Source organism: Asterias rubens, chromosome 19 (genome assembly GCF_902459465.1).
Source record: "Asterias rubens chromosome 19, eAstRub1.3, whole genome shotgun sequence".
Classification (NCBI taxonomy): domain Eukaryota; kingdom Metazoa; phylum Echinodermata; class Asteroidea; order Forcipulatida; family Asteriidae; genus Asterias; species Asterias rubens.
In genome coordinates, this window is record NC_047080.1 from 9271391 (window position 1) to 9283758 (window position 12368).

Consider the following 12368-nt stretch of genomic DNA (forward strand, 5'->3'; position numbering starts at 1 on the left):
CGTTTGTTTTTTTTTGGTTTTTCTTATTCTTCTCGCTGTCGATTGTCCGCAAGAAAAAGCATAGATGCGAAGCTTGCATTAAGTTGAAACTTGCACACAGGTAGACAATAAGCAGTAGATGATGCAAAAGTTGTTACGTCACGATGACGTCATCAGTTGACGAGATACACTAATTCAAAGTTTATTATTTCAAAAAATCATAACTTTTGATCTACATGAGGGATTTTTACAATAAAAAAAACTCCGTAGACGCCTCACAAACATGACCCCATTTTGATTTTGTCTTCCGGCTCAAAAGAGAGGTTGAAAATTTCAAAATTCACGTCTAAAGAACAACGTAAATCCCCCGTTGGTATGTGCATAAACATTACACTTAGGCATACACACAACGTGTAGTGTATTAGCTGTGCGGGAGAGTCACGCTCCAGTGATCATCCATAGAGCGCGAAAAAGCTTCATGTAGAATAGTCTTCGTTCAAGGCGTTTAACCTTTTGACCATGTCTTCTGGTTCAAAACGAATTTATTGTACATTATCTACGACCGTACTGCGTTGATAACACCGGTTCCCGTCCGATCACTGAAGTTATGCAAAATCGGGCTTGGTCAGTACTTGGATGGGAGACCAATTGGCGACCAAATTTTGTATTATTTATTTTTTATTCTCCTATAAATAGCTTCGTTTTTAGTCTATTTTCAAGGCGTTTTCAACTAACATTTATTTTCCGGTTAGTTAGTCTCTTCTTCAGTCGTCATTATGCATAAGGCTCCAACCACAAAAGCTATTTTGACAATCTATGCATCATATGAAAGGGCATTAAGTACGTAGTCTGTTTTCAAGGCGTTTTCAACAAACATTTCCCTTCCAGTTAGTTAGTCTTTTCTCCAGTCGTCATTATGCATAAGTTCCTATGCCCTCAACCACAAAAGCTATTTTGACAATCCACATCATATGAAAAGGCTTTACGTACGTAGTCTGTTTTCAAGGCGTTTTCAACAAACATTTCCCTTCCGGTTAGTTAGTCTCTTCTCCAGTCGCCATTATTCATCAGTTCACATTTCCTCGACCACAAAAGCTATTTTGACAGTCTTTACATCATATGAAAGGGCCTCACGTACTTCACACAAAAATTGGTATGTTGGTGACCTTCTCTTGACCTTTTGACCTTTTTAAACCGGAAGTACCTGTAGAAGGCTTTGAAAAGGCATTATTTAAAGGCTTTTAGGTTGAAATGTACACTTTTTGATGCTTTACCATAAAATTATTTCACATCGAGAAAACTGTTTGGTTTTGATTTCTTTGCAATTTGACGAGCTATCAACAACACTTTTTCGTTGATTCAAACACTGACCCAACAATAGCCGAACACCTAGTGTTTGTTTGTACAAACACTATATCTAGTTTTTTGGGGGGTTTTTCTTATTCTTCTCGCTGTCAATTGTCCGCAAGAAAAAGCATAGATGCGAAGCTTGCATTAAGTTGAAACTTTGCACACAGGTAGACAATAACCAGTAGATGATACAAAAGTTGTTACGTCACGATGACGTCATCAGTTGACGAAATGCACTAATTCAAAGTTTATTATTTCAAAAAATCATAACTTTTGATCTACATGAGGGATTTTTACAATCAAAACATCATCGGAAAGGGCATTAAAAACTCCGTAAACGCTTCACAGACATGACCCCATTTTGATTTTGTCTTCCGGCTCAAAAGAGAGGTTGAAAATGTCAAAATTCACGTCTAAAGAACAACGTAAATCCCCCGTTGGCATAAACATTACACTTAAGCATACACACAACGTGTAGTGTATTAGCTGTGCGGGAGAGTCACGCTCCAGTGATCATCCATAGAGCGCGAAAAAGCTTCATGTAGAATAGTCTTCGTTCAAGGCGTTTAACTTTTTGACCTTGTCTTCTGGTTCAAATCGAATTTATGGTAATATCTACGACAGTACTGCGTTGATAAAACCGGTTCCCGTCCGATCACTGAAGTTAAGCAAAATCTGGCTTGGTCAGTACTTTGATGGGAGACCAATTGGCGACCAAATTTTGTATTATTTATTTTTTTATTTTATTTTTTCTTCTCCTATTAGCTTCGTTTTTAGTCTGTTTTCAAGTCGTTTTCAACAAACATTTCCCTTCCGGTTAGTTAGTCTCTTCTCCAGTCGTCATTATGCATAAGTTCCTATGCTTATGCCCTCAACCACAAAACTATTTTGACAATCTACATCATATGAAAGGGCTTTACGTACATAGTCTGTTTTCAAGGCGTTTTCAACAAACATTCCTGTTAGTTAGTCTCTTCTCCAGTCGTCATTATGCATAAGTTCCTATGCCCTCAACCACAAAAGCTATTTAGACAATCTACATCATATGAAAGGGCTTTACGTACGTAGTCTGTTTTCAAGGCGTTTTCAACAAACATTTTCCTTCCGGTTAGTTAGTCTCTTCTCCAGTCGTCATTATTCATCAGTTTACATTTCCTCGACCACAAAAGCTATTTTGACAATCTATACATCATTTGAAAGGGCCTCACGTACTTCACAAAAATGGGTATGTTGGTGGCCTTCTCTTGACCTTTTGACTTTTTTAAACCGGATATGCCTGTAAAATCCTTTGAAAAGGCATTATTTAAAGGCTATAGGTTGAAATGTAGACATTGATGCTTACCATATCACACATCGAGAAAACATTTTCGTTTGATTTCTTTGAACTTTGACGAGCTATTAACAACAACACTTTTTTAATTGATTCGAAAACTGACCCAACTTTAGCCGAACACCTAGTGTTTGTTTCTACAAACACTATATCTAGTTATTTCATTACTATCTCGCAATTTCGACGACCAATTGAGCTCAAATTTTCACAGGTTTGTTATTGTATGCATATGTTGAGATACCCAAAGTGAGAACACTGGTCTTTGACAATTACCAATAGTGTCCAGTGTCTTTAAAGAGCTTAATTGTCAAAACAATTGTTGTGTGATATATGATCGAGATCATACAATTTAAAAATAGTGCATTGCACTTATCTTAAACAAATGCCTCTTTATTATGCAAAATAGATAACTTTTATTGCAAAGACGACAAAAACACTGACAACAGTACACTTGCATCAACTTTGTGAGAAACTTAAATACACCTTGATTTAATTACGGCCGTTTTTAAACATTTGAAATAGGCACATTGTTTGAACACATACACTCAAGTCTGGCATGTGTTGTAAATTGTGAGCCAACTTTTGACAGCTGGCTGCTTCAGCAAAAGACATTTATACTCATTAACTTTAAAAATATGATAGTATACTGAAGTACTATTAACAATAGGTTGCTCTCTTAAAACAACACAACACATTCTCTAACATAACCTCAAACTCAAAGTGAAATTTCCACCAACTCAAACACCCTCGGGTAAAAACAAAACATAACTGTACATGCAATAGCACCTTGTAAAGCGTTACATGTACATGGTGCTATCAGAATTAGTTCTCATAATTCAAACGTAGTTCCAATCTGGCAGAAAATACTGTATGTTACAGCGCCAGGATCGCACTGGGTGACAGACATGTACGCTATATAAGAAGCCACAATTATTATTATTATTATTAATTCAACATCCAAAATGTTACACTTGGTCTTGTTTCCTAGATGCTCTTGTTCTACTAGGGGAGAAAATTAAACCATTGTAGATAGAGGGCGCTATCATCCCGAAACTACTTCCACACCATGATCGGGCGCAGATTTTGTTTTTTGTTTTTCGAAATTAACAAGACTATGTTGGAATCTGATTATGGCAGTATGTCTGCACCCATGAGAACATGATCAGTTTACTTGTGTAGAACTTAGTCCACCAGAGCCAAACAAAACATGCTGCTGGATTTCAAAGAGCTGGGGTCGGTTAGGGTTAATGCATGGGTTTACTATGGTAAACAGGCAGGGTACCACACAAGGGGTACAACAACACAGTACACAGACATCATAGAGTTATATATAAGAACTAGAGGGCGACTGGCCTATATACGTGACCCGGCATGCGCGCAGCAGCCATTTTCTAAGTTGACAAAACAAGCATTGCACAGCGTGTGTTTGTGCGGCCATTTTGTAAGTTGACAAAACAGCATCGCGTAGCGTTCAATAAACACAAACTCAAATGTGTACTTCAACTTCAACGCGCGTACAGAATGGCACCCGCGTGTCTCCTTGCGGTCCCTTCGCGTTTGTGCAAGAAGCATCACCAGTGCGCCCTCTATTTCTTATATATAACTCTATGACAGACATGCAGCTAATGTTTTAATTGCAAAAAAGGGAAACGGCTGAACACATAACTTTTGTACCGTGTTTTTCACTTGTCTATGACACTGTTTTGAAAAGGAAAAGGAAGAAATCAGCTCATCAGCTGAAAAGTTGCATGCCTAAGTACAGCTGTTTCGTGTTTGCAAACTGCATGGTGAAGTGTTAATCAAAGATCCTTCATTGATGTAGCATCATCACAATGCACTTAGACACTACTTGTGCCTGTGTTTTTTTTAACACAATTGTTCCCATCCAAGAAAAACAGAATAAAACAGATTTTATTTTATTTATATATACTACATTGACATGGAAAACGTTGGAAAACGTTAAGCATTGATGCTTTTACAACCTTTACACTTTTTTTGTTGAGTGGAAGTAGGTCAAATCTTGCAGCCATTTGTGGCTGCTGTAGGCATATTGGTATAAGCTAGCTGTTTGCGGCCGCAATTGTCGGTTGGGAATACATGGCGGCTGAAAGAAGAGAGTAGGTTTATGTTCCTCACTTTGCAGCCTCCACTTTTTTCTTTTCATCTTTCTCCTTGGATAGAGCTATTGCCTTCTCCTTTGCCTGAAAGAAATCACAAGATATTACATAAGTGGTTAAATGGACAAGTTGCCTTGGATCGAGTGAGTTGGTCTGAAAAGCGTTTGTAACCGTTTGTTATAAAATGCATATGGTTGGAAAGATGATTTGAGCGCTACATAAGAAGCCATCATTATTATAACTTTTATTATAAACCCCTGTACTTCATTGTACTTCCTGCAGATATGATTTGAACACAGCCAGATGAAACCAGACTCTAATAACTCATCCAGCTTGACTTCTTGTTGACATTCTAGACCAATTGGCCATGGTAAGTCTTCTTTTTGTACGCAAGTCACCAGATACACGAGGCCTGAAGGCCACTTCAAGGTGTGGGCTAAAATTGATTTTTTTTTTTCGGGGGCCATTGCCACCTACATGTACTCCTTTTCTGAAACAGGGTTGCCCCCTTTACAGTCCATACCGATGTATGTTTGGTTATCATCCATCGGATTATGGCTTAGAGCTATTAGAGAGAATGTGAATGCGAACGTAAATTTGAGGTCACACCCTCCTTTCGCAGCAATATTCGCAAGTGAGTGGCCCAGAGTTGAACTGCTGCAAACTATTCGTTGCGAATTTGTGGCGTCAACGTTCGCATCGCATTCGCATTCGCAGGAAGTATGAACCGGGCTTAAGTCATACCTGTTGTACAAGGGGTAGTAGTTCTCCTTTACTGGCTAGAACCTTCAATAACTCCATAATCATCGGCAGGTAGTTGTGCTTCCTTCTGATGTTTTCAACCTTCAACAAATTGTCAGATAAAAAACACTCATGGTCACTGAATAAGTTGTAATTAATCAAAAGGTATAATCAAGTTGCCCAAACTGTCAAGATACTCACATACATATTTAATACAGGCTATAACAATATTTTTTAATGTGCATTAATCCTTTCCTGTAATTGGCTTCTCGTCCGCTATTGTTTTGGTCAATAAATATCATATAATAAACTCCAACACATGAATCCCCTTGTTCCTAAACAAGAAAAGAATAGTTAACTGTTTTTAATCTTTAGTAGTTCCTCCAAAATTAATGACCATAAAAAAGGAGCTCTTGGGAACATTGTTCCAGTTGTCAATCAAAGCTTCTTTATCTGAAAACATCTGGGCCCAATTTCATGGCTCTGCTTACCGTAAGCACAGAATCGGCGCTTACTGAAGCAGGGAATTCTGTGCTTACGGCAAGCATATTTCACGGGTAAGCGGTGAATTTTACTAGGCATTCTAGACTTACAAGGCTAGCACAGAAATTCGGCGCTTGCACGTAAGCGGGGAATCGTGATCGTAAGCGCAGAATTCGGCGGTAAGCAGAGCCATGAAATTAGGCCCAGATTTGTTCACCAGGCTGACACAAAATTGTCTCGCTTTAGATGATAGTCTGAAATTCAGATCGGGCAAGAAACCACTAAGCCAACATACATAGGTGACGTAATATGATGGAGAAAATGAAGGGTTACAGATTTGCGGACAATAATGTACCTTAAATTTGTTGACTTTCTGGTTCTCCTCCTCCAGAAGCATGGTCAATCTACTCAGCTCTGATTGGATGCTGGTGGCTGACAGCCCGGCTGATTGGTCAGTCTCCATTAACTCACCCTGAAAACCAACAAAAACAGCACATTTTTTTTTAAAATAAATACACCGATTTGTATTAAGTTCTGTATACTCGGTGCTTTCCAGAGTTCTGTAAAAACAAATCAGGCAAATCACTTGGGTGTGATTCAAACCCAAAACCTTTGCAATGATTGAGCAGATGTCCTGTAGGTTTGAATGGTTTATCTGTTGCTCAAAATTAGTGGTTGATATTGAATGGTCAGACAGTAGGAGGGTCGACTGTGAATCATGCAGATGCATTCATGATACCATACTGCAAGCTTGCATAGTTTATTTATCATTCAAACCACAATGAATGATATAGAATGGTCAGTAGGAGGGTTGACTGTGTACTGTGTAGATACATTCACCACATAATAAAATATTGCAGACCAATATAGTGCATCTATCCTTCAAAACCACACATTGGATCATATTGAATGGTCAGACAGTAGGAGGGTTACAGATATTACAGAAAATCCTAAAATAAGAAAACAAATCTTCATACAGCTCATATGTAATTTTGGGATGCAAACATAACATAACCAAACAAACGTGTGACAAATTTACCTGTGATTCTAATGTCTCTAACTGTGCCTTTAACTTGTCGTACTTTTTCTGAAATATCATTCTTCGATCGGTGATTATTGCCATCAGATTGAAATGGATCTCCCCGGCACTGTACCTGTAAATAATAAAAATGTAAAACTTGATAATGAACCCTCTTACAATCTTAAATCCTGATATATTCAAATGCAAAAGTGATGACATTTTGGCTAGTACATTGTACACACAAACAATTTGGTGTTACTTTGGCTTTCAGTCCTCAATCCTCTGGTTTTGGAAGAATAAAAGCTGGTATCTTTTTCCATAACAACCTTACTTCGAAGTGAAGGGATTCTCAAAATGCTTTATACTAGCAAAAGCAGCTCGTATAACTAACCAAGAAAGTTTTTATTTCGATTAATTTTAAGAGTGATTACCAAATGTATACCTTCCGTTTAACCACTTCTCAAACTTCAATTTACTTACTTCTTAATTCTTTGTTCAATAGCTGGTTTGACCGTCTTCAACCAATCTCCTGGATCGCATTTACCTGAAGAAAGAACCAGATAATTCCATCCAATAATACACTTTGAAGAGACAGGAGGTAAAAACAAAACAGTTTTCACTTAACTTCGTAAAATCACTGGGTCTGATTGCATTTTTAATGGTTTACAAATCACTTCTAGACAACTAAATCTTCTTAGTAAATCACTAGAAACAACTTTTCTTCTACCAGAAGATTGATATTTAAAGGAACATTACAGCGATGGTTTTTGCTAACAAAACAGTTGCTGGCATGGTAAGCAATTTATGTAATCCACCTTATACACACACTGACAGACCTGCAGAAGTTTGAGATCAATCGGCCATCTGGGTCACAAGAAAATAGTGAAAATCCGATAACACATTTTGCATTACATCAATTTAAAACTAAATGGAAAAAAAAGGGAAGTTAGTTTTATTTTTTTCTCATCAAACAAGACATTTCAAGGGATGTTTTCTACTATCGTCATCATTAGGCCGTGTAAGTTTTATGTAAATCTGTGCTCTTGGAAGTTCTGTAATATTCCTTTAAACGACTTTCAAATCAGGCTACTATTTCATTATTTTGTTGAATGACTTTGTTACTAAAGTTAGAAAAATCACTTACCTAGATCTACTGGTCCTTCTTTCAATCCATCCAGTTCGTACAATCTGCCGTTGATCGGGATGTAGCCCACAAAATGGTACGCATCTTCGTCTTTATTGGCCAAGGACGAGTCAAATTCAAACATCTGTTGCCTTGAAAATACATTGCATACATTTATGAATAGGGAGCTGCATACATTTATGATTATAACGTGTTATATCAAGTACCTTACACTATGGAACAGGTACGGGTGGGTGGGTAGAGTCACCTAGACTTAACCATAGTCTAGTTGGACACAGGGCTGGATAGCTCAAGTGATAGAGTATCGGCACATTAAACCAAAGTTCGTTTGTTCAAATCCCACTCTAGTCATTTTGTCAACAACATTTTCTCGGTTTATCCTTGGTCCATGATTTATCTTTCCATATGGTTTCATGGGAAAACCATACCCAACTTTTTGGGTTTTAACTTTTTGGGGGTATTCTGCTTACAGCTAGACAGACAAACAAACAAACTAGGACATTATACAAAACTTCCATGGTGGGGTACCTAATCCTAACCCCCCCCCCCTGCACTGTCTGCCATTTGCATGTTAAGCCTCAAATTGGGGCCAGCAGTGAATAGAAAGTGTTATAAGGCCGTGTCCGAATTGGCGACTTTGACTACAGCTACGGCTAGATCAGCGCGTCTGTCAGTGTTGAAGAATAGCAGACGCGCGCGCCCTAGCCACAGTTGTAGCCGAAGTCGCCAATTCGGACACAGCCTAACTCTGTATTCTCACAGAAATGTAATGACACTTTCATCCAAACAGATACATAAATACAATACACATGAAGTCAGGGCTCTACGCGCACATGGCGGATCTGTGCAAGTAGCAAATAGACATCCAGAGTATGATTTGCTTTTAACATTTTGACAGTTTGCATTGTGGCCGCTATTCCTCTGCACTAACAATAATATATTGATCATAATGATATTTTCATTTAATTTTTGATGCTTACCTTGCAAAACTGTTGTGAACTTGTTTGATTACTTCTGAATTACTGATGCTTAGTCCCTTCATCTTCAAACACAAAAACAAAAATCAGAAAAACAACAAGTAACAGATGCTCAAATCATTGACACCCCGTTTGAAGTTTAATAATAAAAAGTGTGGTAAGACAGTAGGAAGAAGAAATAATCTCACCGTTGGATCAAAGCTGCTTGTGAAATCCTTAAACTCGCTGAGTTTCTTGCCGAGGTCAATGTCCTCATGTTGACAATTTAGAAGAACGCTTAGAATAGCCTGTGTAGCACACGCATTCGTAATGACCTGTAATTTAACAACGCATGAGGATTATATAATTATAATAATACTAGGTTCTTCTACAATGCTTTGTGGGTGTATCAAAGTGCTCAGTATTTTTTTTCCCCTTCAAAATACAATGTATGTGGAGCTACTTTTTGAAGTATGAAGTATGAGAAGTATTCCTTTACAGCACCATGTTACGGTTTACAAGGTGCAGTGGTGCAATATGCTGCTGATCAGACCAATTACAGTGGGATGAACCCCTTCTCTTTACGATCAGTGCATTGGGTTCTTTAACACAACCCACTGGACCAACTGCTTTACATCCCATTCGAAGAACACACCAATAAGGGTTACTTATGCTACAGTGTCCAAAGGAATAACAAATAAAGTTTTCTGACATCAAACAGCAAATCATGATCTCGACTCACTCATCAACGAATTCAGATCATGATTTGCTATTTTGAGGAATGCTATTTAACTATTACAATAAATTCCAATGTGATAAGTCAAACTAAAACCGTTATGCATGATGCCTGTTACCTGTTTTGCAAAGAATATTTTATCCATACGGCTGTCTTGGACCACAGCCCCTGAAGGTTCTTCACCGGCTTGCCATTTGAACAGGAAGATCAACCCATGAACAGGTCTGAAGAAGGAAGAAGAAACAATCTGATACATTTAGAGTTTCATCCCATTACATTCTTATAAATTATTTGTACTTTTGTATTTATATGTTAAATTGCCAAATAAATAACAATAGTTAAAGATATATTTTGTAACATGTAAGTTGTGGAAATGCTGAATTGACAGTAACAAATTTCAAGCAAATTTTTTGTTTTGGTGTATAATAATAATCATAATGCAGAGCTTCTATGCCCCAAAATAAACAATGAAATCTTATGAAAAAATTTGTTAGAAAACTGTAGGGCAAACAAGCGAGTCTTTACAAGTCCCTTTTGAAAATCAAAACTTTTAGCTTGGCAAATAAGAACTGGTCAGTAATTCATTCCATAATGAAGGTGCAATGAATTTGTAGGCTCTTCAACCATAAATATATTTTTCTTTCAGGGGATAGTAAGTAAGTCTATGAAGGTTAAAATCGTATTTTGTATTTTGTTTATTTTTCTTGCTGTTTATGTTATGTATCTTCAGCGTGTTTGTAATAATAATGAGGAGTGGTCTTATTGTGAATAAATAATTTCCTCCGTGGAAAAAAAAAAAAAAAAAAAAAAAAAGTCTATGAAGAGCTCAACAGTTACAGGCTGTTGAAACTTGTGGTAGCCCACCGACTTACTTTCAGTGGTGACGCCTTTAAATACTTTGGCCATTTTACTGCTGAAATGCAATGAGGGAAAAATTAAAGCCAACATAAATTCTAAATGTTTGCAATTATATTAGCTTATTTGCCCTTCTCAGGAAGGTTTGCTAATCGCTTACTTCAATCTTCCAAGACCTGTTTCATCATCTAGGGTCCATATTTCTTCTACTTGAACACCTGTCACACCTACATAGAACATAAAGGAAGAAACTGATGTGTCAAACCCATTGTGTACCACTTATACTATAGGGTGTTGAAGGCCGAGCGGATAAGAGCACCGAACTCAAGGCTTCAAGCTCTGGTATTTCTGTTCAGCAGAGTGTGGGTTCGAATTCCGGTCGTGACACTTGTGTCCTTGAGCATTTGAGCAAGACACAAAACCATAACACATAAGCTTCTCTCCACCCATGGGTAAATGGGTACCTGTGAGGGCAGAGTTGGTTCTTGTGATTGATTAGCTTAGTGCGCTACATGTTTGGCGGCACAGGCTGTATAGGCCTACTCCCCATCGAGGGAGCTGAGTGAGATGGCCAGTGAGTGACCAGGGAGGGGTTATAGTAATAGTGTTGAAGCGTCATGAGCGTTACTGCGTGACGGACCTGAGCGCTAATGCAGGGAACAATTTCATCCAGCAACTCTGCATAGTAACAAATTTGTAACTGGACCAGCAACATCCACTTTCCATTTTATATCAATTTCAATGACAATGATAATGAATGGGATTATATTAATCATATGCATTGTTGTCATTTGCAAATGAACATCATGGACATGCAAACTACAAATTATTCTCTCTCTCTCTTTTTATAATATTATTATTATTAATATCACAGCGACATAACATTAACAAATAACATTAACAATACAATACACAGGCTTAGCTTGACTACACTACAGAATAGTCACACGACACAGACTCTTCTTTGAACTTAACAAGTTTAAACCTACTCACTACTACTAGTACTACACTACTAGAGAAGACTAGCGCACAACTTTCTCTGTCACTGACTCAACAAACATGACAAAATAACAAAGTGAGTAACGACTGAGCAGAAGGGTGAGCAGAACAACAGTTCATCAGCATGTTCAGTGAGTAACAAAGTAAAAAGGTAAAAGCTGTCAGCAGTACAGCGGTAACACTGAACAGTAAAGCCACATTCCGAAATTGGCTCAGATAATGGGTACAATGGAATCAAACGAAATAACGTAGAATATTTACCAAAGCCTCTGATTAGTTCTGTAAAAACTGCAGGATCACTTTCGATCAGACACCAATTTCCAGCTGAACCACCCGCCATGATTTTTAGACTGGTACTAGAGACCGCACTGTGCACGTGGTCCGAACAAAAAGAGAGGGTACCATGCGTCAGTTCTTCGTAGTCTCTTTCTCAAGTGGTGGGAAATGATATTGGGTCGGCTGGACGAGGTTGATTCAAAAGAGGGCGCTATCAGAAGAAGTTAGTGTTGAAAGAGGTCCATTATTTTATTTCTATAGCCTCCCAGCTGGCGCGCCGCGACCCCAGCACCAATATTAAAACCCAAAATATATTAGATCATTGTTTTTTAAATGAAATGAGGGGGGGGGGGGGGGTAATGTTGTGACCAAAGCGAAATC

At 38.0% G+C, this 12368-nt stretch overlaps 1 protein-coding gene across 1 annotated transcript; it reads right to left on the minus strand.

Moving 5' to 3' along the window:
- Positions 1 to 4201: 4201 nt before the first annotated feature.
- Positions 4202 to 12078, minus strand: LOC117303228 (ubiquitin carboxyl-terminal hydrolase isozyme L5-like). The gene is made up of 11 exons (XM_033787371.1): positions 11973 to 12078; positions 10873 to 10939; positions 9976 to 10081; positions 9331 to 9456; positions 9146 to 9207; positions 8166 to 8296; positions 7502 to 7565; positions 7040 to 7154; positions 6356 to 6472; positions 5521 to 5619; positions 4202 to 4860 (listed from the first exon to the last, which is right to left on the minus strand). The coding sequence occupies exons 1-11, from the start codon at positions 12049 to 12051 to the stop codon at positions 4792 to 4794; spliced, it is 1035 nt and encodes a 344-aa protein (XP_033643262.1). The 5' UTR covers positions 12052 to 12078; the 3' UTR covers positions 4202 to 4791.
- Between the last annotated feature and the right edge of the window lie 290 nt (positions 12079 to 12368).

Excerpts from the sequence above, each read along its gene's own strand:
- LOC117303228 (XM_033787371.1), bottom strand. The coding sequence starts at position 12,051 with ATGGCGGGTGGTTCAGCTGGAAATTGGTGTCTGATCGAAAGTGATCCT. Across the intron at positions 7,155-7,501 it reads ATTGAACAAAGAATTAAGAA|GTACAGTGCCGGGGAGATCC; the intron begins GTAAGTAAATTG and ends TATTATTTACAG. Across the intron at positions 4,861-5,520 it reads TACTACCCCTTGTACAACAG|GCAAAGGAGAAGGCAATAGC; the intron begins GTATGACTTAAG and ends GATTTCTTTCAG.